At 38.4% G+C, this 26,940-nt stretch overlaps 2 protein-coding genes across 8 annotated transcripts; both read left to right on the forward strand.

Annotated features, from left to right (window-relative positions):
* Positions 1-367: 367 nt before the first annotated feature.
* slco1e1 (solute carrier organic anion transporter family, member 1E1) lies at positions 368-18,596 on the forward strand. 7 transcript variants are annotated; one of them, XM_085137974.1, is made up of 15 exons: positions 368-915; positions 4,801-4,935; positions 5,947-6,088; positions 6,208-6,340; positions 6,428-6,558; positions 7,792-7,938; positions 8,866-8,964; positions 9,555-9,788; positions 9,860-10,024; positions 11,986-12,181; positions 12,272-12,437; positions 15,204-15,388; positions 16,594-16,658; positions 16,775-16,892; positions 17,020-18,596. In XM_085137974.1, exons 2-15 carry the CDS (start codon positions 4,831-4,833, stop codon positions 17,510-17,512), a joined length of 2,379 nt encoding a protein of 792 aa, XP_084994100.1. In that variant the 5' UTR covers positions 368-915; positions 4,801-4,830; the 3' UTR covers positions 17,513-18,596. The 7 variants fall into 7 exon arrangements, with proteins under 7 accessions (XP_084994100.1, XP_084994096.1, XP_084994099.1 ...); XM_085137970.1 differs by lacking the exon at positions 368-915 and adding an exon at positions 922-2,939; XM_085137973.1 differs by lacking the exon at positions 368-915 and adding an exon at positions 922-1,870.
* Positions 18,597-19,857: 1,261 nt separating this feature from the next.
* On the forward strand, positions 19,858-26,662 carry iapp (islet amyloid polypeptide). Its single transcript, XM_085137996.1, has 4 exons — positions 19,858-24,343; positions 25,580-25,676; positions 25,918-26,058; positions 26,149-26,662. Exons 2-4 carry the CDS (start codon positions 25,597-25,599, stop codon positions 26,321-26,323), a joined length of 396 nt encoding a protein of 131 aa, XP_084994122.1. The 5' UTR covers positions 19,858-24,343; positions 25,580-25,596; the 3' UTR covers positions 26,324-26,662.
* Positions 26,663-26,940: the final 278 nt, after the last annotated feature.

Consider the following 26,940-nt stretch of genomic DNA (forward strand, 5'->3'; position numbering starts at 1 on the left):
CACGGAAAAAATATGCAGCTTCAGTGCTCTCACAACTTCTATTTACACAAACCAAAGATAATCAGATTTTTAAGGAAAATTAAAAGAATAACATTAACAAATTCAATCTTAAAAAAATCATCTTTTTTCCAGGCAGTACAGCTGCTGTTAGTCTAAAACGGAGTGCTGCAGTTATGGCCAGCAGCCCTGTCTGAATGCACTGGTAATTAAATATAGTAGCAGAAGACGTGTAAAGTGTTCAAGTCAACTGTACTTTTCTGGAGACAAGTATAATTTCTGGTAATTAGTAAATGTGTCCCTCGCTGTTGCTGTGCAGGAATGTGAAGGCCCTAATCATAATCCCTGGAATGTTTGCAGGGACAAAGCTGATTGTGTGACCTGCTGCATAGCTGCCAGGACCCCTCCTGCGGTCACTGGACTAATAGCACATTCTCGGGCAAAGGTTAATACAGAGACATATTGTTCCACATTTGAGGTCATCACCAAATCCATCCAACTCATCTGGTATCATTTGGTGCGTGAAATGCTGCTTGAACATTCACCACTCTGACAGTTCCCTTTTACACAGACATACTTTTTAAGCAGACTACCTTGTGAGGAAAAATAAAAATCCTTAGGGACTGGTTTGAAGTTATTAATCTTCGCCCCCTCACCTCCTCCTTACCCCTTTAACCCCCACTAAATCCAACCACCCACTGGAAGGACTAGCTGGCGTGTGTTTGGAATAAAAATGTGTGAGGCCTTTTGTCTGCTTGTACCAAGCAAAAGCTTTGCCCTCAGACGGGAGAATAGGAGCTCAGGGAGAACAGATCTGTCTGCTCTCAGTAGCAAGAGCAATATATGGCTGCTTAAAGAGGAGCAAAAGAGGAAGAAGAAGGGGGAGACCATAGTCCCTTTCACCTGAAGATGCACTAGGTATTTCATCAAACTTCCCAAGTGCTTCTTTTGCAGTTGTGATTTTACTAACGATTCCTCTTGCTATTACTAAAAGTAATACATCTAAATTTCTTCAAATTCCTTCCACCAAGGATAAGCTGAGCTTGTAGGTCAAGAATGACTTAGACAGTAAGGTTAAGCCGCACTTTGAGTGGGAGTATTAACAAGTGTGAACTTGAAAAGGATTTATGGAGTTATGAGACAAACACATACGGACTTTTCTGTCAGATTTTCACCCCCACAGTTTTTCTAACAGATCAGTGCTGCCAAAGTTGTCACTGGAGAGTTTTTCTTCCTGATATGGGCTTTGGCTGGAGCACCTGACATTTATAGACCTGAGAGGATTGTGGATTTTATACAGGTACCATCTGCTTTTAGATTTCACCTCCTTTCTATCACTGAAAACAAACTTGTGCATTGGAACCAAAAGGATTGACTTTGCACTGTAAAATGTGTTTAGAATTGTTTATAGACTCATGTGAATAAGAAAAAAACACGATTCAGTAGCTTATAGAGCCAATTTTAGCAGCAATAACTAATAGTTTTCTCTATGTCTTTATAAGTCTCTCACATCATCATGATCGTCGTGGAAAAATTACAACTTTGCTTCAGTTCATTGAGTTTTGGGGTCATTTGTTTATGCACAGTTCAGGTCCCACATCCCAAAGGAATTTGACTGGATCATTGCAACACTTTCTTTTTTGAGTACCCTGTTGGAAGTTTGTTGCTGTGCGTGAGATTGTATTGCATTGTGTTATCAAGTTTCAGCTAAGCTTTAACAATCGGACAGACAGTCTCACATTTGACTCTGGAATACTTTGGTGTGCAGAGGAGTTCATGGCTGACTAAAGTTGACTGCAAGGTGGCCAGGTCCTGTGGCTATAAAACAAGCTCAAATTATCAGCGCTCCACCACTGTGCTTGGTAGGTTTGAGGTGTGTGTGTGCTGCTGTACTGTATTTGTCTTTTCACCAAATGTGCCGCTGTTCATTATGACCAAAAGCACTTTGTTCTTGTCTGCCCAAAGGATATTGTTCAAGAAATCTTGGGCTTTTTCTTAGGCAAGGCAAGGCAAGTTTATTTATATAGCACAATTCAACAACAAGGTGATTCAAAGTGCTTCACAGAGACATTAGAAACAAAAACAAATAAAAAGCATGATTTAAAATTGATTAAAAAAACAGTAGATAAAATCAGAACAGTAGATAAAATCAGTAGTTAAAATATAAGTTTTGAAATTTAAGCTTAAAAGTGTGGATTTGGTGTTTTCTTCAAATGCAGCTGAGAATAAGTGAGTCTTCAACCTGGATTTAAATAAACTGAGTGTTTCAGCTGATCTGAGGCTTTCTGGGAGTTTGTTCCAGATATATGGAGCATAAAAGCTGAATACAGCTTCTCCGTGTCTGGTTCTGACTCTGGAAACTGATAAAAAAAACGGATCCAGATGACCTGAGGGATCTGGAAGGTTCATTCTGGGTCAGGAGGTCACTGATGTAATTTGGTCCTAAACCATTCAGAGCTTTATAGACCAGCATCAGAACTTTAAAGTCTATCCTCTGATGGACAGGCAGCCAGTGTAAAGACCTCAGAGCTGGACTGATGTGGTCCACTTTTTTGGTCTTAGTTTAGGTGAAACACTGCAAAGCCGAGTTATGGTATTTTAGAGAGGAGGCTTTCTCTTGGCAACAATGAATACTTGTTCAGTTTTTTCTCAATGCACTGTCATGAACTTTAACATTTAACTTGCTCACTGAGGTCTGTAGAGTCTGAGATGTAGCTTTCAGGTTGTTACAATTGCTCTAAGCATTACATGGTCTGACCCTGGGATTCATTTTTCTAGATTGTACACTCCTGGGAAGATTGTGACATGGTGTTAACACACACTTGAATGCGTATTAACACAAATGCCAACATGCCAAAGCTTGTGTTTTTTATAGAGGTGCTCAGACTCGGTGATGATCAGTTAATCAAGTGTATTTGATTAACTGCACCTCGCTGCTTACAGTAAGTACTTAGCTTCTCACAGACTCCTTTCTTTTTTACCTGACTGCATCATTTGCAATTGGTATCATTTTCTCATGGCTTATATCCTTTTTCTAACTTTTTGTATATGCATCCTTCATTTTACTGATTTATCTATACTATTAGGCCCAGGTTTTTGGACAATGGTATGTTTTAATGTCTTAATGCATGCTTGGTCATCCAGGTAAGGAAATCACAGGAAGCTGTCAATGGGAGAATTGTTTTGTCACAGATCCCAGTGACGTCCTCAGTCTCAGCTGACTGCATATTTCCCTAATCTTATAAATATAGTATAGTATATTTGCTGTGAGATAACCTATACTGGAAAATACACACTGGCTAGAGGACAACATTACTGAAGAGTAACTTTGTGAGGCCAGGGCACTGAAACCTGGTCACACCTACAGCCCAGTAGCTACTCTCTAAGTGATGAGGATGACATCCTGGGCAGGAAGGAACGCTGGTTTGAGTGGGGGGTCTTGTAGCCATTCTTAAACTCTCTCTGAATAGTACTCATGGCCATTGATCAATCGTCAAGATAATTTGCATATTAATAAACATGAACCTGACCTCATAGTCCATTGTTAGTCAGCAGTGCCAGTTTCTTATGTAAATTATGCACTTATGTTTACAAGGATAGACATAAATGATGAAACGTTTCTTCCACTGAAGACACTTACAGAGCAACAGAATTCACTTTCTGGGACAATGGCGCATTCTTTGTAATTTTGTCTTTTTGCAACACCGCGAACAATCTGCATGTGACTAAAGTGTAGATGTTCAGCTTCAATTCAAGTAGTTTACCAAAAGTGTATAATAGCTCTTTAGGAATTATCCGGTCGTTAAGTGATGACGTGACGAATCCTACTTCCGGGCCTAAAGTAGTCTGCGTTTAATATGGCTTTGTGTTGTTATCATGTTTAATGTTTTGTATTTTCTTCTATTTAATCTCAAAAAGCTCCTAAAACAGTCAGTGATCACTGTTGACCTCCCTCGGCTTTTATTACCGCTAATCATTTATTTAAGCTCAGTTTTTAAAACCTTAGGATGTAACTACAGCCCAGCCCATGCAGCAGTATATGAATGACTAACCTCGTATTGTGGATGGATTATCTCAGTTGTTCTCCTGGCTGAAGTTTGGTCCTTTTACAGCATCCTGCCATGCGATTACATTTGTTCCTGACCACCGAGAACACTCACGTTAACTTTTATCGAGTGGGAAAAAGGTTAGCTTGTTTATATTATGCTAACATAGCTGTGTCGCTAGCAGTCACGTAGCACATCATTATATACCAGCTAGCCAAACTTCAGTAACCCTACAAACGTCACTGCTGTTTAGTTTTCTGTCTTCATTTATGTTGGAAGTGATAACAGAGCTGTACGTTTTAATTTGTTTCCAAAACCCCGCAGTCAGGACATGCTATATTGTATTTAGATAGAAGCTAGCGAGCTAACTTCCTGCTAACTTCTAACTCCGTTAAATGTCATAAATTCCGTTTTCATGGATGCCTGGATGTTAAACTCAATTGTTACACCTGGTAGAGCAGAAGGCTGATCATTTTATTAAAGATGAAAGACTTTAGAAAGTTTTTCAACTCTCAGTAATGCCATAGTGATCGTTTGATATATGGACCTGCAGCGGAGTTTAGGCCCAGACACGGCTAGTGACGTCAGACTTAACGACCGGATAGCAAACACTTCTTTTTTAAAGTGTCATTGATCACAAACTTAAACCTAAATATATGTACACTGGCTTTTCTAAATAAGCAAATCAGAAAATACCCACAGTAAAGTTTTATTAGATGAATTCAGCTGAAATATATTTTCTCCTCTATTAAACTAGTGCTCTGAGGAAAGGAAGACCAAGAGGAAAATGGAAAACACAGCACAGGACACAGCCAAGATGACCAGCGAAGAGGCTCTGTGTAGCCCCGTCGACCACAAGACCAGAAAGCGCCCTGGCTTCTCCAATCTCAAAGTGCTGAAGCTATCTGTGATCAACACTCTGACACCTTTTTTATCCTGCTTTTGATCTCGGACTGTGGTTCATTCTGTTGATGCACTCAGTGTAAAGTGGCCCAGATAAAAATGCCAGTTAAAAGCGTAAAAGGCAGCAGGTGGTGCAGTTGTTAGCGCTGTCTCCTCACAGCGAGAAGGCTCTGGGTTTAAACTCTTACCCCGCTGGCACTGCTGCCTGGTTAGACTTGTTGTAGTTTCCTCTAAAGACATTCAGGTTTTGGTGAATCAGTGACTCAAAATTGCCCATAACTGTAAATGTTTTTCTCTTCATGTGTCAGCCCTGCGCTAGGCAGGAAACCTGTCATGCCTGTGCGCATCTCTCGCTAGAGTGAGCTCTAACAGCCTCCCCTTTTGACCCGGCACAGGCTAAAGATAGATGATAGGTGGATAAATGCTCAGAAAGCCAGATGCACATCTGTTTTCAGTTGATTGAACAACATTTTCAGAGATATGTTTTTCCCAAAGTAGGTAAAATCAAGCCAAGAGCTGATCTTGTGTTGTTACTGAAAATCTCAGCGTGCCAAATTTCTGCTCTAAATGAGCTTTCGTCAGACACTTCTGTAGCTGCCCGGAGCTACGCTTTGCCTGATTACGGCAGTACACTGGAGTCATCATATTTCTGTTTTCATCCCTTTCTTTTTCCATTAATTCTGAGACAGAATGTCAAAATTAAAAAAAGCTTATTGTTGTTAACTGTGATGTCAAGACATTACACCAGATTTTGTGCACTGATTCAACACAACATAAGTTGTAGTTCAAGTTAAGAATAAAGGGGTAATGCAACATTAAACAAGGACCACAGTTACACAGTAGAAGGTAGTGGAGACTCAGAAAAGGGGGCAGAATCATTTCCATGATTACACTATGACATTGTTTGGGTATGTAGACACATAGTCCTAGTTTTATCCAGAACATCTTTGCATTATTAGAATGTGAGTTTTTATATTGTCTTCTGTTTTCTGTCTTCCAGCTGTTTATTGTAGCGCTTTCCTTCGCCTATTTCTCCAAAGCCCTGACAGGAACCTACATGAAGAGCTCCATCACTCAGATAGAGAGGCGCTTTGACCTCTCCAGCACACACATTGGTCTCATAGATGGCAGTTTCGAGATGGGTAACATCAATCAGTTCATTTAAAAATAAACGCTTTGATGTTTTTTTTAGTGATACAGTGGAGAAAAAGTCATTCTTTTTGCTTACTTGATTTCAATCTTTTTTGGTGTGTGTGTGTAGGCAACTTGTTGTTTCTAGCTGTGGTCAGCCATTTTGGGGCTAAGCTGCACCGACCCAGACTCATCGCTGTGGGCTGTTTCCTCATGGCTGTGGGGGCGTTTCTCACTGGCCTCACACATTTCTTCATGGGACGGTACAGGTCAAATTTAAATGAGAAACTTCTATAAGCAAAAACGATGACAGAAGAATTTGACATGGACTTTTTGTTTGTTTTTTGCAGGTATAAGTATGACACGGTGATTCAGGTCTTTCACAATGACAATCTGAGCATTGCTGCCTGTGTGGATCCTCTGAAAACACTAGATCATGTGCCAGAAATTCAAATAGAGCCTTCGTTGGAGGACAATAAAGGTAAGAGTGTGGAATACATGCCAGGATTAAATATAATTAAAGATAGTAAAACATTCATTTTTACTATTTAGTGCAGTCAAATGCATTTCTGCTTTCTGCTGCAGTGTGTACAGTAAATACCTGTAAATAGGAGAGAATAGCATGGCAATATCAGCTATTTATTGTTATTATTACTTATTTATTTATTGCTTAAAACTCATGGTTTTTGTAAATTTTCTTTTACAAAAAACATGAAACTTTAACATGAAACCTTGTTAAACCTACTAACAACTCACCGGCCAATCAGCTCTCTCCTGGTGCATCTTTGTCACCAGGAATAAACCAAGACACAACAGCATGCACGTCCGCAACAATAAGCCCGGACGCAGACTCTAGAGCTAGCCAACGAGAGACGACTTTTAAAAAGAAAAGACTGAAAGGAGGCAGAATAATAAGAAAGCAGACATTTGTAATATTTATGGTAATGAATTCAGTTTGGCTCCATGTGCCCATGTGTTTTTCAGTGTTTTTAGGAGCTCTTCTTGTTCCCATTAATTTTGCTCCCTGAGATGGGCTTTAGTTGCAATGTTGCTTCAGTCTCACTATTGTTAAACTATAATTAATTCTGCTTCTCACAAAACCATGTGATGCTCTCACAAAATGCAATCTATTGATCCTGTTCAGCTATTCAGATGAGACGTATTTGGAAAGAAATATAATGGAAGTCACATACAATGTGGTGATATACAACAAGCCACTATTAAGATGATACTGAATATCGGCAGATTTTATTCACGTCTTGTTTGACGTAGTCTCCGTAATGAAAAAGCAGATATAGCAGATATAGATGTAAAACTGTGTCTTTCTCATTTTCATGTAACTGGGCTTTTTCCTGCTTTGCTTTAATCATTTGGGCATATTGTGTTATATTTTCACAGTTCATTATTAAATATTATAAATATTTCATATTTTACTGAGTAAAGAATGTATTTTTTTATGTACTAAATACTGAGAAAGAACAAGAAAAGACACTGGTGTGTCGCGAACAGGTTGAGGCTGTTAAGTCTGAAAAGCTCATTCAGAGCCAGGAAAATACTGGTGAACCTGATCAAGAGGATCCATGCAGTATTTGGTGTGTTTTTTTATTGTAGTACGCATGCTCCATGTATAACTTTGATGCTGTGCGAGCCACTGTGTGTGAACTCTTTGTAACAAAATCAATATCACAGATTTCTAGTTTGTGTCATTATGCAGCCTGTGTGAGAGATTCTGGTTCCAGCATGTGGATCTACGTATTCCTGGGGAATGCTCTGCGGGGGATTGGAGAAACTCCAGTCACACCTCTTGGCATCTCCTACATCGATGACTTTGCTAAGGCGGAAAACTCCCCTTTTTATATTGGTAATATGGGGTTCAAAGGGATTTTAAAGTCTTCCACCTGACTTAAAAGGTGTTACTTAATAAATAAATTCCTTAAAATGCCCTATAAGCCATGTGGGAATACACACATTCATCATTCCTGTATGTACAGCATTTTTATGCTGGTTAATGTGTGATTTTTATCAGGGTAAACCTACAATTAATCTCGTATTCAGAAAATTTAACTGAGGGTCTAGGAAATATCTCATTTTACATCCTATCCTTTAGATCAGGGGTCTCAAACCTGCCGCTCGGGGACAACTTGCGGCCCACCTCACCCCTACTTATGGCCTTTATATCAACGTGAAGACATATAATGCAATTTGGCCCTTGATGTTGTTTTATTAGGGAGGATGTGTTTGTTGTTAAGTGCAATGTTAAAATAAGTTCTTTAAAAAGCAAAAAATGATCTAATATGAAGGTAATATGAGCAGAGACTACAAACATGTGGAGGGATTGGCTGTGTTAGTTTAGTGAAAGAGTCAAAAACTGATGCGTACACTTATGTCTGCATTTATTTATTTATTTTTTTAATACGAACAAAATTATTCTGGCCACGTGTCTGGCCAGAAAGAGGGTACCATTGTGTTTATTTGGTAGGTCAATGAAAGGCTTCAGTTAGTTAAGAGTGAGGTTAAAAAAAAAATTGCGTTGATGTTTGCAATTTTGTGTTTTGATACAATATTGGAAATTTTAAAAAACAAACAAAAGAAAACATTTTTGGAAATATTTGTGGGTGCTTTCATGTTTTCGCTTGTTTTGTTTTTTTTTGTACTACTCGACCATTAAAGTGGCCCTCCAATGAGATGACAGTGCCAGTAGTGGCCCACAGCTCATTTAAGTTTGAGACCCTTCTTTAGATTGTTTAATATCACATCGTAGACTTCTGATCTATTTTGTCATTGGCAGCTTGTCTCCAGACCATTACTCTCCTGGGTCCCATGTTTGGCTTCCTTTTGGGTTCCTATTGTGCCAGACTATATGTTGACATTGGATATGTTGATATGGGTAAGGTTTTTCTTTGTGTGTCTGGGTTTTGTTTTTTGTTTTTTACATGATACACGACTCATTATGGTTAGAGCTCATCTTAGATGGCAAAAGCTCACAAAATTCAAAGCAGTGATTTTAGCTGAAAGAATATAAAAACCTGTCTGCGTTAGAAACAAAAAGAAAATGTACACATTTAGATCTTTTTAGGCAACGACACATTTTTCTGCAATTTTGCCTATATACTACCACATTGGGTTTTAAATCAAATATTTCAAATTGACTGTAAAGTTAATGCAAACACATATTTTTTTAATTAAAATTAAAAGTTTAAAGTCTGCACTTCAATCACATCATGATTATTTGGGTTGACATTGAATGTGATGGTGTCTGGAGGCTAAAATGACAAAAACTGTATTTTATGTACTGTGTAAGGCCAAGAAGCTGGATGGGGGTAACAAGAGTTAAAGAACAACCTTTCACAAAGTTAAAAACATTTTAGCCAGTCTACACTTTTGTCAAGAGAGATATTTTGATTGAGACTTGTTTATGCGAAGCCTTTATTTGAAGACTCCCTGAAGAAAACTTGAAAATTCTTCTCTTTTACATAGAAAGTGTGACCATCACTCCTAAAGATTCCCGCTGGGTGGGTGCTTGGTGGATGGGTTTTCTTGTGTCCTCTGGCCTTCTGCTTATCTCCAGCATTCCCTTCTGGTTTCTGCCCCGTTCGATGCCCAAGCAGGAGAGTGAAGAAAACCATGAAACTCCAGTCTGCGAGATCCTAAACAAGACAGAGGATGCGCAAAACAACAACCAAAACTTCAAGCTGACTGAAATTGCCAAAGGTAGAGTCGTCGTCTGTTTGCATGTGCAGGTTGATGGATCTTACGTGATTTCTGTGGATGTTCCTGCCCAGGGTTCCTTCCATCATTGAGGCGTCTGTTAGGAACTCCTGCTTACTTCCTGCTTCTTTGTGGGAACATCCTGAAGTTCAATGCATTCATCGGTCTACTCACCTTTAAAGCCAAATACATGGAGCAACAGTTTGGACAGTCTGCATCCAGGGCAAACTTCCTCATAGGTAAAAATAATGAAATCAATAAATTGTGTGTTCATCATATTGAACTTTTGATAGAAAAGTGGAACATAGGCGCAGTAATTTATTGACACGTGTTCAAACATACATGAAAATAGTGTTTTTACAACTCTATCAAGCTTGAAGGTCATCATTTGCAATGACCACCAACACAACACAGCCTGAACACTCCAAGAGAAACTTTCTTTTAATTTGCTACCCTTCAGGAATAGTTCTCCAGGCTTCTTTAAAAACATTCAAAGCTCTCCTTTGGCTGCCCTTTGTTCTGTTCTCTGTCAAAATGATCCCACACTGCTTCAGAGCTTGATAAATCAACTCAGAACAGGTATGGAGAGGACAGCCTGTGAAGGAAAACTGTACTTGTAGGTGTATAGATACCCAGCGCCAACCCTGCACACTTCTGCCTTTTCTCATTTCCCTTCCTTCAGGATGGCTTCTTCACAGCCAACATTCCTCTGAGACATGCATCTCTCATGTCCTGTGTCAGATCTTTTTTTTATTAGATTTTTTCCTATTTCTTCAGAGCATGACTTTTAGATATTGTTAATTTGCTGGCAACAGTGTTACGCCCTCCTGCAGCCCCTAATCCCCTCAGTGTGTTAGCTGGTGCTAATTGACCACACCTACTCAGGTGTGGATAAAAGCATACCTGAAGCAGCCAATTTAGCCAACCAGCTATGCATTTTAAGATAAAACCTCTTCTCACTGAAATTCTGGTATTCTTCTCCTTATTTATGTTGCGGCTTTTGAGCCGGGTTGTAACACAACTGGGGGCTCATCCGGGATCTATTTTCCGGAGCTGTAGACAATTCTGACATTTGGTTGGTTATGTTACTGCCTTGTATTTAAGTATGGATTTTGATTTACAAGATTTCATTCGTGCTTCGAGTCCTGAGAAGTTTGAGTTATGTCGTATAGATGACTCGTTGAGTATTGCGGCACACTTCGATATTCCAGTAAAGAAAAATAGTGCGGAAAAGGAAATTAAGAGTACTATCTTAAAACGATTAGTTGAGTTCAAAAAATCCTGACGGGTTCTGATGTTTGTGATGATGACATTCCTTCTGTTGAGCTAGGTGTCCCACCTTTGAAAGAGATTGGTGCTATAGCAACTTTATTAGGTCTGACACTTCTTCTTCCGTCCTCCACTTGTCCACTTTCCACGAATGGTTTGAGGACGCATTACACACCATGCCAGGCTTTTGGCAAACAGCTCTCTGGGAATCACTTTGTTTGTGCCAAAAATGTCTGTCAAACTATGTCATCTTTTGAATCTTTCATAGATTCAGCTAAAGAAATGGGAGCAAATTATTTGACTTTGCAACCAGCTGCTTGTACCTAATACTGATTCATCCCTTAAGTTAGGTGCCTTCAGTATGCTTGAATAATTCACAGATGTGTGTTTAAAACATTTCTCTGAAAAAGCAATCACTATCCAAAACAAACTATGACAGACCTTCAGAAAGCCTGGAGAACGATTGCTCAAGACCAATCTAAAATAATTACAAACAAGTCTCTTTGGAAATTCAAAGAAATGCGGAAGAAATGCTCAAGATTTTTCCGTAGTATTGTACAAGAACACCAAGAAAACAGGAAAAAAAGACTTCACTTAAATGTTAAAGATATATCAAACAAAGTTATTACAGTAAATAGTCATTAGTGTGATTCTGCAGTGACTTCCAGGAAGGTCCTTGGTTTTAGAATACATCACCAAATGTCAATGTTTCATTGTGTGTAAACAGAAGGCACGCATTGGCACGCGTTCACCTTCTGTGAAGAAGCAGTGTGTACTTTTAGATAAGAAAATGATCAAAATGCACTCAAATATTTAACATCTAACAAACAAATTATTAATAATCATTAAAGAAAATGTGCTTGGTATAAAGTATGTATATGTGATATGATGTATGAAGTATACAAGCAATATTCCCCTGTGTTTCCTTCAGGTGTCCTGAACCTGCCAGCAGTGGCAATAGGGATCTTCCTCGGAGGGCTGCTGATGAAGAGGTATAAGCTGAGTGTGGTATCAGGAGCTCAGCTTTCCTTTGCAACATCCTTTATGTCCTGTCTCCTCATGCTGCTGCAGTTTGGCACCAAGTGTGATAACATACCCATAGCGGGGCTCACTGTATCGTACAATGGGTCAGTGTTGAGACAAATATCACTGATTTAGCAACTTCCTTCCTGTGTCCACTGTAGATCAAAAATATCCATTGCTTCACTCCCTTGCAGGACAAAAGGTGTATTGCACGGCAGAGAAATGCTCTTCTCTGAGTGTAACAGGGACTGCTTGTGTTCAGCAGAGGAGTGGGACCCTGTTTGCTCAGATAGCGGCATCACTTACATCTCTCCCTGCATGGCTGGCTGCCTCAGCTCCAGCGGACACGGCAAAAACACCGTAAGGACAATTACAAGAGAGCACAGAGGTATAATGTAAAGTGTAAACATGTGTATCGGCCACTTGTTGGAAGATATTTGGGTCAAGAATGTCTTGATTGCGGTGTATTGAGGTTACATTACATTTTAAATACTGCTACTTTGTAACATGAACTCTTGATATTTATATATGTCTCATCCTTAAATGCATTTGAACAGCACTCCCATGGTAAATGGATTGCATTTACATTTTCTGCTCTTACTGACCACTCAGAGAGCTTCACAGACCACATGTTCACGGCACTTTGTATCCCTTTCATTTACATTTATACTTTTACTCACACACAGTGATGACACACATCAAAGGCAGTTCTTAGGGTTCAGTATCTTTCCCAATTACACTTTGTTAAGAGATATATTCTAAAACACTTCTTCAGTAGAGAATCAGAGAAGAGAAACACACAGAATTTCTTGCTAGCAAGGGCAGCCTCAAGAGTGAATCTCAGAGACTGACCCTGAGGACTTGCCCTGGTCCTTTATTTATACACTTCAGTGGGTGCTTGTGTGGTGTGTGTGGTGTGTGTGTGTGTGTGGTCAGAGTGTGACCCCATAAATGACTTCCCTAAACCTGCTGGACTGGAAGTCCAGCAGTTTATCTAAACAAAGGACACTTAGACTAAAACAGATATAACTACGTTAATCCTACCGTAAAACAATAAAACAAGGTACGACCTTTTCCCATGCTCCTAGGATGTGGGGGTGAAAGCCAGAACACCCTGGAATGTTACAGACTTCCTAAGATGAGACCAACTACATACTTCTAAACACAAATGATTACATGCAGTATTCTACCATATTCAAACTTATATCATTTAAAGATTATACTGACTACTAAGTACAATTTTCCATTGACACACTTCAACACTTTGACACATGGGTTGAGCTGAGGTTGAACCACTGTAACCTGATAAAACATGTATATAAGCAGTACTGTGGGCCATTTTAAAGGAACACCCTTTATTAGCTACACTGAAAAAATGTGCTTTGATAGCTTAAATTCTGAAATAAAATAAATATTTTTTTACAATGCTTTAAAATGTACTGTGAGCTTTCACCAGTATGTGAAAGCTCTTCAATCAATAAAAAAAAATTGTTTTTAATGCTAGAATGTCTTGATGCATGCTCAATCACCCAGGTAAGTAAATCCCCAAAAGTTGATTCTGTTTATCTGGACGTAACGTTTTCAGTGGGAGAAACGTTTCGTCACTCATCCGAGTGACTTCTTCAGTCTCAGCTGACTGATAAACTTATAAACAGTACATTTCCATAATGACTGAAACTAGCGCCACAGACTAAAACTAGTACACTGGGAACAATAGGTTGTGACGTCAGTTCTTTGATTGTTAATATGCAAATTCTCATGACCATTGATCAACAACCCCTCATCAAAACCCACTGATCAAAGGCCATGAGTACCATTCACAGAGAGTTGGGGAATGGCTGCAATCACAGCATTGTAAGATGGTAAATGACCTGTATTTGTATAGTGCTTTACTTAGTCCCTATGGATCCCAAAGCGCTTTACACTACATTTAGTTATCCACCCATTCACACACACTGGTGATGGCAAGCTATGTTGTAGCCACAGCTGCCCTGGGGTGCACTGACAGAGGCGAGGCTGCCAGACACTGGCGCCACCATTTGGCAACGGTGAAGTGTTTTGCCCAAGGACACAACGACCGAGACTGTCGGAGCCGGGGCTCGAACCGGCAATATAATATTTACAGATTTCTAAAATACTTGTGTTTTCTTATTTTTTGTGACAGGCGGTCTAATGAATACCATCCATGTGACTATGATAAGCAATCAGAATAATAAAAATCCTCCACTTTTCTCACTTTTTATCATTTTAAAAACTATTTTTAAAAGTCTTTTAAAACTATTTTAAAAACTGAAAACTCACTCTCTTTTAAAAGCTCACTCATTACCATCTAATTATTTTACACTTGTCAATTAACATTAAAAAAGGGTCAACTTTTAATTAACCCCAAAATGTATTAATTTTATCAGACACATACAGTATATAGTGTTATTTTGTTGCATGTATAATAAATGAATAGAAAGCACATATGTCAGTGTTTGTGATATAGCTTGAGCGTAGCAGTACATTTCAATATTCAGTTTTGTTTTCACAAAATTTCAAGTATTACTCCTAGAAGTTAGCAGAGGTTTCGCAGCATTCTCTGAAACATGATCACATATAGTACTTATATATAATACTTATAGATTAGATTATTTGTGTTGCAAAGATATAATCCAGTACAAAATCATCACTATTGTTGTTCTTCACTGTTTCTTCTAGTTGCTGTTGAGGGAGATGATGTTAGCCAGGAGGCATGATGTTACACTGTTGCTACTAAAGCATTTTTCAGAGTGTACTCTCAGTGTATTTTCCTATTGTTGTAAATGTTATTGATTAGCTGTTATGTGCTTTTCTTTTCATGCTCTTGTAAATATCCCCTACCTTTTCTTCGACTATAAAATCCTCTGGGTGAAGTGTCAGATGTTACCTGGAGAGCAGATTTGAGTTTCTTCAGGAAACTCAAATCTCAGTTGCTTTAAACTTTAAAAAGTGTAATTTTACGGCCTTTTAACGTGTTTGATTAACAGTGCTTATTTTCCTGGGTAGAAAATGCAAAATGAAATCATTTTACAATCTAGTTCCAAGAATGCCTGGATGTAAAAGACATAAAAATATATATAAATGTAAATATTCTCTCTTTCCCAGGTCTTTCACAACTGCACCTGTGTGTCCACCTCCTTTCCAGCAGGCAGCAGTACATCAGTGAGACTGGGCCAGTGCCCTCATGCCAAGGACTGCAGCCGAAGCTTCACTTCCTATATGGCCATATCTGTTCTCAGCTCCTTTATCAATGCTCTGGGAGCCACACCTGGCTACATGGTCATTATACGGTCTGTAAAAACTTAGTGTTGCAATCACGTCTGTTAGCAGCCTAAAGTAGTGGTAGACAGTGAAATGGAAGGACTCAAAATAGTTATAACGTAACGCGGCTAAGTGAGGTGGAGAGAGTATATATAAAGTAATGGGGCCAAATAGAGACTGAGCAGGCATGCGGAGGGCTGGTGAGGTTAAAAACCTGGGAGGCACAAAGATAGGAAGGTTTAAACCTTTGACACATTCTCTTCTGCCACAAAAGACGATAGAACGATCATGCAAAGACTGGATAAAATACCTGGTTTGATAAACTACTCAGGATGATTGATCATTTGACATGGAGGCACATCAATCCACTGGCTGCTAAGGAGCAGGAGGAAGAGAAAAACACAGAGCAAGAAGAAACTAAATGGAAAGGCAGACAGAGAGAAAGGCAGAGACAAGATAATTCCAGTGAGAGCAGAAAACTTTGCTGTTTTGATGCAATCAAGTATTGGCTGCTGTGACCCTGACTCAAGGGTATAAACAAAGTTACTTTTTGACAAGTTTTTTTTCTACACATTTCTAAAAGTGTGGCGGTGACACATGCAATGAAAAAACGTAAGTAAGTATCACCTGAAAGGGGTTTAAAGGAATAGTTTCACCTTTTAAAGAACTAATGTCCAGCATTAAATAACAATAACACCACTGTTGTCTCTGCCTTACTTACAGAACTGGAGTCAAAACACAATTGGCTTAGCATAGAGTATTAAGCAAAAACTGCAAGATAGTTCCCCAATAATTCCACTAAAATTTAGCCTAGCCAAAGTCTGTTCCTGCATCCTGTGTATCACTTCACATCTATCCATTGCTGCTATTGAGGCCTGTCAGCCAGTCTTTCCATGTTATGTGCAATATTTTTGGCTCATGTGCAATTATTTTGGTCCCAGTCTGTTTCAATGTTTCCTACACCTACACCATGTATATAGTTCCACTCACATATGTATACATATACACTGTTTTTTATTTTATTCTATTTATTTAATTATTTATTTATTTTCCGCCTTGATTGTATATTGGTTTCTCTTCTTCTTACTTTAGCACCTTTGTGGTTCAGCTACCCAATTTCGCTGTGCAAGAAACTGCACAATGACAATAAAAAGCTCTAAGTCTCTACTGTCACCAGTTTATTTTTTATAATGTACTCCTTATTTTCTTGATTTGTTTTGTTTTGTACTTGCAGATGCATCACACCCGAGCTCAAATCCCTTGCTCTGGGTATTCAGACCTTGGTAACTAGGACTCTTGGTAAGTTTCACTTTCACTTTGACGTGAAGCATAAATATATGTCACTCTGCTTGAATCCCAAAAGGTTTATTTTCTCTGGATAAAAGTTTTATCCCCATTGCCAATTCTGTCTGTAGGTGGAATTCCTGCACCGGTGTATTTCGGCGCTTTGATAGATTCAACTTGCCTTAAATGGTCTATGAAGAGTTGTGGCGGTAGAGGGGCATGCCGTATTTACAACTCTGATATGTACAGGTACCCCACGGAGAAATTCCAGTTTACACTATTTAAACAAACTTGACAAAAATTATTGACTAGTATTATAATTGTTGTAAAGACCTTTGCTGATTTGCCTCAATCCAATGCTGTTCTCTATTTTTAGGATCATTTTCCTGGGTTTGATCACTTGTATCAGTGGCTCCTCTTATTTTTTCATCGTTGCTGTCATCATCCTTCTCAGACGCCAGTTCCGAAAGCCAGAGAAGGACACAGACAAGCAGGAGCAAAAAGCATCAAAGGATTTTGAACTAAAGACGCCATTAAACCTCACTGAGGAGATTAGAGCCAGTCCTGAAACTCCCAACTTACCCAGTGCTACAAAAATTTGGGTAAAGATTGCTACAGATTTGGAGGAAGGAGGAGAGGTCCACACAGTAGAACAGCCCCCTCATAATGATGGAGTAATCTCTACAAGTAATGCACAGGAGGCTAAATACATGACAGATACCTGCGCTGAAGTTATTCCTCTGTCTTCTGATGGCACAAACACAGAGATAGTCAGTAAAGAATCCATCGGACACAAAGTAATAGAGAAGCAGGACGATCACATTGATGACAAGAGCAAATTGGAGAAAGAGAGTCAGCAACTAAATTGATGGACCACATAAAGACTGTGTTTAGCAGAGTGGTCTCCAACACAAAATCAAACTGGAATAGATGGAACAAGTCCCAAAGTTTGGTCAAAAAATAATTTTCCTGTTAAGAGGGACTACTTTCAGGACAATGTCACGGTTAATGCTAATAGTATTTTCCATCCTTTTTTTTGCAGGATGCAGCTATTATATTCAGTGTTGGATGTGAAATGTAACAAAGTAACAAGTCCTTAGATAAAAATTTGGGGGTGGGGGGGGGGTTGTTTTTCAGTTCACAAACTCAATTAGGTACTTTTTAAATATTTAAAAGTACCTAATTAAATATTTCCTGTTTTGTTTCACAATATTTTTGGCTCCTTTCAACTCATTAGCATCCAGCTACATACTGGAATGTATCCAGTTGTAGAGCTCAGCCAGCATGATTGTGCACATGACAACATTTACATTGCAGAAGAATTTGCATTACTGTGTACCACAGTTATATTTATTGTCTGTCAGCTGCTAAGGAGCTGTGCTTCATGTTTTGAAGTAATCTGCAATCAAAGTAAGTGGTAAGGCCAGTTGAGAAAGAGACTGATGACTGTATGTGGCACGAATGATGGACCACATTATAACACTCATTAACACACACTTTCCCAGTTGTTGTTCAAACACTCTCGCGGTTGCATCTTCTCAGCTCCCAGCCGCCCATACACCAACAACAACACCATTCAGGAGCCAGTTCACTCTTATATGCCAGGGAGGCTTGATGACCCAATGCAACCCAATGAAATTAACTAGCTTGATGCTGGTTCTGTGGAACTGAAGATGATGCTGTCAACATGCTAATCAATGAAGTAAAGTCAGTACAGTCAAAAGTATGAGTACAGTAGACTACAAGCCCTCTGGACGTATAACCAGCATGCTGTATGCAAAAGGGGTTTTATTTTTTATTTTTATTTTTTTTTAGGTAATACTTTAATGTAACTGATTACTTTTTATATCCAGTAATCTTTTAAATTTACATGCTATTTTTAAAAATAATGTTACCCAACACTGGTTATATCACGCTTAATCCTGTGAAGAAAGAGCGCTACCAGTGGTCCCATTTCCACATTTGTAGAAACAGTCTCTGGAACAAAAATGGAGTTGTGCTGATGTATGTATTTGATCACATGACCACTTTTCGAGGTCCCAGAATGAAAAATTGTATAGATTACTTCAACTTCTTGAAAAAAAAAAGTTCTTTTGTGTAAATAAATGGATGTTTGAATGACTAGAATTATTTTTGCATTCATTAAGCAGATCTCACGTATACACAGTACAGACTTTGAATGGAATGCATTTGTCTATAAATGCAGTCATAGAGATGCAATGAAATTGTGAAACGTTCGGGCATGGCAGCAACACATTCAGAAAGTTTGCCTTCAAAGTAAAAGCCCTGAGGCACAACGTTTACTTTGAAGGCAGTCCATCTCCATTTCTGGTTTGTGACACAATCTTTCAAGTTTTATTTTACAGCTGAGCTGGTAAGTAGCAAGTATTTGCCTGAAAAATGTGAAAAACCTCAGGGAACCACAGTTCCCTTTCCCTTTTTTATAGATAATATAAAGTCATCTTCTATATACAATCCCAGTTCCAATAGGTTAGGACATTTTAAAATGGAAATCAAAACAAAATGCAATGATTTGCAAATTCCATAAACCACAAAAATGCTTGGTCATTTTGAATTTGGTGGCAACAACACGTCTCCAAAAGGGTTAGTTTACCTGACAACAGCTCAGTAACATGATTCTGTATTGTAATAAAAGCAGGTAAGAGAGGCAAAGTTTCTCAAAAGTAAAAAAGGTCAGAGGTTTATCACTATGCAGTAACCAAAAAACAAAAAAGAGTATCTCCAGATTGTGCAGCAATTTCAGAATAATTTTTCTCAACATGAAATTGTGAGGACTTTAGGACAAGCCTGAAAAACATATCAGGTGCCTGTGATCTTCAAGTGGCACTGCATTAAAAACAGGCATGATCACTGAGCGTGCCATCCAGAAATGCAGCCCTGTCATGCAAAAAAGAAGCCGTAAGTGAACATGATCCAGAAACATTGCTGTTGTCTGTGGACCAAGGCTCATATAAAATGGACCGAGGCAAACTGTTCTGTGCTGAGACAGACCAACCTTTGAAATACTTTTTGGAAAACATGTATGGGCAGAAATCTGTGCCATCAGAAACTGAATTTGAATAAGTTAAATTTGAATTTGAATTGCTCAGATTGAATCTGAATTGTAACTTGAATAAAAGCTTTTGAAAACTGAATTTGAATTAGTCTAATTTGAAATTGAATTTATGGTTTGAAAATGATCATCACTAAATTGAAATTGAATTTTATCTTTTGAAAATGAATTGATTTGCTTTGAAACTGCATTTTATCCTTTAAAAATTCAGCTCTCGAATAATTTCAGTTTCACTTCTCACCATTCAGTTTCAGTTCCAAAATTCAGGTTTTTGGGACTTACATCCGGTTCCGGTTCAAGCGCAGATTAATAGAACTACGTTTTACTAGCGGACCGAAAGTGTTACTGACGGGGATCTACAGCATCTTGAGCTGAATTAAGACTTCAGAAGTCATTCGTCATGTCGAATGACCAGCGGATAAACTCTCAGGTTGGTAATAAATGTATTACATGTATAAGAACAACCGTCATGTTAACAAATGATAGCCCTACAGTAACTTTTATGCTTATTGTAGCTGCTAGCTAAAAACGCTAATTTAGCGTAGTTTGCCCTGGATTCAGCTTTGACAAACAAATATGATCGACTGTTTCTAGTAGAATTCCAAAGTTGTCATCTTGGACCCTCTCAGAGCCCTGTATGCTTGCAGAGACCCCAGTAGGGAAACATGCAAAACGGTGTCCAAACCTTTGTGTTTTAGCTTTATTTATGTCTTACACACCTGATGAACCGGATGTAAGTCCCAAAATTTTGGAACTGAAACTGAATGGTGAGAAGTGAAACTGAAATTATTCGAGAGCTGAATTTTTAAAGGATAAAATGCAGTTTCAAAGCAAATCAATTCATTTTCAAAATATAAAATTCAATTTCAATTTAGTGATGATCATTTTCAAACCATAAATTCAATTTCAAATTAGACTAATTCAAATTCAGTTTTCAAAAGCTTTTATTCAAGTTACAATTCAGATTCAATCTGAGCAATTCAAATTCAAATTTAACTTATTCAAATTCAGTTTCTGATGGCACAGATTTCTGCCCATAAACATGGAGCCCAAATACTTCAGACTGAAAAGCAGACGTCATTCAGGAGGAATATGTGGAAATGTGTCGTGAATGTTGAAAACGTTTTAGAGGAATATATTTTTAACCCTAAGGCCAATTCGAAATTGTATACTGCATTTGTTTCAGTAGCATGGCTTCATAGTAGAAGAGTCTGGATGCTAAACTGGAATGCCTGCAGTCAAGATCTTTTATCAACTGAAAACACGATGAGATGAAAAACATTCCAAACAAGATCAGGAATATTGATACGTTTTAGGGGATGGGGGGTATTTTTAGACTGTACGGTGAGGCTCAAACATCAAGGCGAAGTACGAAAGACTAGATCACAAATGTAGCTGCTAAATGTGTCTTTGTTTTCACCAGCTGTTTTGACCAGTGTAAAAATCTGTGTGCTTGATTTTGCGTCGGGTGGGAAAAGGTTGAAAAGAAAAAACACTCCAGAGAGGTGTGAGAGAGAGTTGCTGTGTTAAGAGTTGTGTGAAATGTACAACCAGCCTATGCTGTTAAGCTCCGGGCAGCAGGAGAAAATAAAAGTATTTTTAGGTGCAGATCCTCAGTAGGTTTTGTCCCTCAGCTTGAATCTTTCATGTCACATTTGGTCTTTTGAACAACAATTCCTAATCAGATTTAAATTTAGGCAAAATCGAGGACTTGTTTTGCGCACAGATGTCTTAAAGAAAGTTTCTTCTCATTAGCAGAGGAGAAGAATGTTTTTTTACAAATACCACTGAAATATGAGGGTTTCTCTGCACTTATGCACGCTGTCCAAGTAGAAAGAAAACACCAGAATCGTAGCTTTATGCATAAGACTGCTTGATGTACAAGAGATATTTAGTAGGAAGGTAAAAATGCATTCACAAAACAACAAAACAAAACACCTTCCTGACTAAGATGTCATTAATGCAATTAATTTGGTTTGCTATTTGGTTTCCATGTAGAGGTAGATGTTGGTGACGTCAAGGGTTTATTTTTATCTGTGGATGCATCACGGGCCAAAGAGTTGACACACACAGGTTTCGTGTGTGAGTGCTCCTCCCTCGAATAAACAAAAGTGATGAAATCATGTGACCAAAGAGTTTTCCCACACCAATCAGGTAATGCATCGTGCCAAACTGCCCATGTGACAGTAGTTAACTACAAACATGGAAACATTTCCAGGCGTCGATGCTCTCAGTGCAAACAAGTCACAGCACTGCGCTGCTGGCACTCCTTGCTTACGTCCGAATGATTCTCCAGTGAGGTTTTATCCCACTTAGATTCAGTGCTACAAGAATACTAATGAACCATGCTGACCATATTTATTGATGCTTACGAGCACAAATCTCTGCACTAAAAGTGAAAGAGAGAAAAACTGGATTAAACAGGATTTGATGAAGCTTGTGAAGGTTCACTTGGTTTTGAGTGAGCTTTGTTTTTGTGCTAAATCAAACTGTACAAAATTAATCCAAGGCACCAGATGTTGACATGACTTGACTCAATGTTTTCCAGGACTTCCATTAAAAAAAAGAAAAAAAAAATTCTCTCTTCTTCCTCAAAAAGTTGTAAATTACCAAAAGTCCTGAAGCACAAAATCTCTGGTCTATAGCTAAATCAAGTAATTGTTTTCAGACTCTCACGTCATTATGCATTAATGTAAATAAATCAGTCACAACTTTGAAACTTTGAGCTGATATTGTGCAAAGAAATAATAAAAACCCATGTAGCTGCAGAGGAATCGGAAAACTATCCTGTCACTGTCTCTGCAGTTACCTTTTTTATTTTATTTTGAAGCTTACTGGAAACTCGGAGAGGTGTTCATCGTGCCGCAGTGGGTTTGGGGGTGTTATACGTCCATTAAGAGTGCACTATATGTCTGTTAGCTCAATCTGCGGTGAAAACCACTAGCACTTACCAGCAGCCTGCTGCCTGTGCTGGCATCTCCCCAGTGAGATAGTAGGATGCTCTCTTTGGCTCACCAGTAACAATAACTATGACATTAACAGTCATGCACTGTGTTGATGTGCATGATGGTATTTTTTTTCTTGCAGTGTTTTATGAATACATTTTTATGAGATCTCTTTCTGTGCAAACCACAGCTCATCAGAATTGTCTATTTGTATTTGCTGCTTATTTTCTGTAGATTTATATAAATGTGTGTTATATTAAAACATACTATATATACAGATTTATAATACATATTACATTACACATTACTTAATAACATGATTATCGGTTCAAAGGGAGGCTGATATTCCCTGATTGTAGATGGGAATTTTTTCACACTATCTGTCTAAGTGCACCTTATTGTTTTAAAACCACCTTTAGCAGCAATAACTTGAAGTAATCATTATCTGTGTGACTTTATCAGTCTCTCACATTCTTGTGGAGGAATTTTGGCTCACTCTTCTGTACAATGTTGCTTTCGTTTATTGATTTTTGCAGGCATTGATTTATGCACAGCTCTCTTAAGGTCCCGCCACAGCATTTCAGCCAGGTTGAGGTCTGGACTTTGACTGGACCACTGTAACACGTTCATTGACTCTGTGAGTCACTGCAAGGTGCCCAGGTAACGTGGCTGTAAAACAAGCCCAAATCATCACCCCTCCACTGCCATGCTTGAGGTGTTTGTGTTGATGTGCTGTGAACACGGTGCTGTGTAGTACAGCCAAACAGCTCCACTTTGGTCTCATTTGCCCAAAGGACATTGTTCTAGAAATCTTGTGGTTGTTAAGGACACGTTTTCTGTTTAGATGTGGTGATTAAGCGCACAAGTCAGAGAGCAATCTCTCTTGTTGGGTTTTTATCTCAGAAAATAAAACCTCGATCAATCACCTCTTGGATTCCAAGCGATGCGTATTGTTTACTTAAAAGAAAACAACTTAATATTTGCTTATACAGTCTTCAGGAAACTAAATAAGAAGATGCAACTACTAGTCTAGTTTTCAGCTTGTCACACTGCTGGGTCGTGCGGTTCTAAAGTGTCTCAAATTTTACCATCAATTCATTAATTAATACCGTGTTGCTTGTGACACGTCCCATCAAAATAATGAGGCACCATTTATTATTGATGATAATTCATCTTCACATGTTTTATTCATCGTCGTTGAAGCCCGGAGGAAGGCGCTAAGGCCAGAGTTTGGTGACCTACAGTAAAAGTTCACTACATGTCTCAAGGTAAATAGGAAGACAGCCTGACAGTGTTCTTCTCCCTGGTGTGGGTTTATGGCGGGTCAGTCCCATCACGGCAGCTGATGACAATAGTGACGACTGTGATGATGAGGATGGTGACGTATGCAGACGTGCGTGTGTTTGTGTCTGTGTACTGCGATTATCTTTCGTTCTTTTTTTTTATTCTGCTCATGTGAATATTAAAGAGTGTACATTACGGTAGAACCGAGTGTTATATGACATGTATAAGACCCGCTTTATTCCCTACCCCACCCTTTTGCAAGGCTATATTTGGAGAGAGCTGATGTCACAAGTGGTTTGAGCAGAGAGCCTATAACTGTTGGAGTCGGCTTGTGTGACAGTCTGACAAACCTTGGAGAGCTCCAGTAGCAGACTGGGATCTAGCCAAGACTACAGAAAGTGAGTATTTTGTCTTTCCTATGGCTTGGATGTCTTTTTTCCCCCCACAGGTTTTATTTATAGTTGTTAATGAGGTGCTAGAAGAAACGGACATTTATCTCAGTTTGTATGTAGTAACATTTTTCTTTAAAAAATTAAAAAGGGAATATTTTAGTAAGTCTATTTCTTGCATATTTTTTAAGTAAGTAAAAGAGAGGTTAGAAGATTAAGTAAAAGATTGAAATTCACATAGAGCCCAGGGAAATGAGTAGATGAAATCTACATTAAGTTAGATGATTCTGTGTAGTGAAGTGGAAATATAACTAAGACTGAAATGTACAAAAACAGAAAAAAACAAACTATTTATTTAAAAAAATATTATGTGTTGTTCTGTAAACAGATGTAACAGTGAGATTGCTGCTACTATTTTCATACGACTAACACAATAAAAGACTTTGTCATCATTTGAACACATATGCAGCTGATTAATTAGTAATGAAATGTTATAAAATGATGTAATTATAATCTAACATTTAAGCTACTCAGCAAATTTGGATATATATTACAAAATAATGCATTCTTAATTACTTTTACTTCAAAATCAAATCCTGAAAATATTGCACCCTATACTAAAAATGCACATGGTCAGGACATGTTTATATATTTAAAATATATTCAATGTGAATAAAATGATGCGCGCATGTTCAACATTTAAAGCTGGTGCCATTAAATTACCTTTAAGAAACCAGTACTGGCAAATGTACTGTCCTAGTTGAAGTAAAATTTGAAATGAATCCATCCCATATTGTTTTTGCAAAGTCAGCTCAAGTGTTCCTTCAGATTTGCATTTAAAAGCAACTATATTGTAATTATTGTGCTGCACGTTGCTGAAGTTGAAATAATGTCAGCATTTCCAGGAACAACAAGCTTTGTTTTTCAGACTGCTCCTCCTTGAAAATGTCTGTTTGCTCCATTTTATGGTGGAAAAATCCCAGTATCAGATGAGTCGATGCCATGGATTTAATTGCTTTTAAAATAATTTCAAAGATTTAAAAAAAAAATGCATTTTTGGCAATCTAACTATAACTTTATTGCATTTTTTCAAATATAATTTAACATAGCTTAACACTTATGTTAAACCCTGACATCTATATTGATGATGTACCTAATTTGTTGGGAGTCAGACAAAACTATCACACGTCTCACTGGTTTTCCCTGAATCACAATAAACAAATGTAACTCCTGTTGTGTTTGCAGGTAATCACGCTTACAGCATGTATCACCTCAGGGTGCCTGTGCTTCTTCTCATGCTGCTTGTGCTGCTGCACTGCATCACCGCTGCCCCAAGCTATAGGTAAGCCAACACATTCAAAGCAGAGGTGCAGGAGAACTTTGGCTTTCATTTGGCTCAAATGTTGATAATCAAAGATGGAAACCAAGTGTGCTCATTTGTGGGGAAAGTGTTTCACTGTGCAGGGAGAAGTGGGGCTGGAGCTAAGTGGCCACTTTCTCTCCTTGTTCTCGGGAGTTGTAGATGTCTTTAAGAGCCTATCATCAATGTCAAATGGTTTGGCCCTTTGTCCTCTGTGATTCAGGTACTTCAGTCCCAGCTCATCCAGCGAGCAAGAAAGCGATCTCCCAGATAGCAAAGCCTGGTTGCTTCCCGGGCTAATCTCCAACCCATTTCTCAGCCTCGTGGGTACACGGCCACGAAGGGGGCTCACAGCTATGAACAGGTAGCAGCATTATTGCTTGATTTCATTAAAAAAAAAGTTGAAATCTACGAGTATTTTTGTGGTGTTTCTTAATATCTGTGCTTTTCTTAGTCACCATATAGAGAAGAGAAAGTGCAACACAGCCACCTGCGTCACCCAGAGGCTAGCAGACTTCCTGGTCCGTTCCAGTAACACTATTGGTACTGTGTACGCACCAACCAATGTGGGATCTGCCACCTACGGCAAGAGAGACCTACTGGAGCCTTCAGGCTACGTGAATCTCTAGTGCCAACTGAGGAAACTCCACAGCATTTGCAGCAATCCTCACAGCTCTGATGATATAACCAATCATGTAACAATGATTGTGAGAATGACATATATATAATGATGGCAATGATGGCAGTGATCACAGACTTTTCTTGATTACTTTCTTAACTTAAGAAACAGTGCCTTTGATTTAAAACATCACTGTATATTTTTTTTTCTGCCTTTTTGTGTGTTGTGGCTTCATATGTTGTTGCACAATGGCATGATGGGAATAATAATAATAAAAAACAACCAAACGTTAAAGTAATTCATGGGAAATAAAATAAAGGAAAAAACATGTAAAGCAATATAAAATAAATGTTATTTGTTGTTTTGATAATAAAATTGTAAAAAAAATATATATATATATTTATATTTTTTAAAACCTTTATGCGTTTTAAGCCACATTATTGTATTAGAGCTGCACGCAGGAGCTGTGAGCTGTTAGCATCCATCTGATGAGTACAGAAAACGTTTTCTTTCAGGAGATGTCCATTAATCAAATAAAATTATTTCACTTTATGAGCAAACTCTGAAAGTTGCATTTCCACTGGAATAAACTTAAAAATGAAGAAGCCATCCTATTTCACGCAGCTC

This window comes from Neolamprologus multifasciatus, chromosome 17, assembly GCF_963576455.1.
Source record: "Neolamprologus multifasciatus chromosome 17, fNeoMul1.2, whole genome shotgun sequence".
In the NCBI taxonomy this organism is placed as follows: Eukaryota; Metazoa; Chordata; class Actinopteri; order Cichliformes; family Cichlidae; genus Neolamprologus; species Neolamprologus multifasciatus.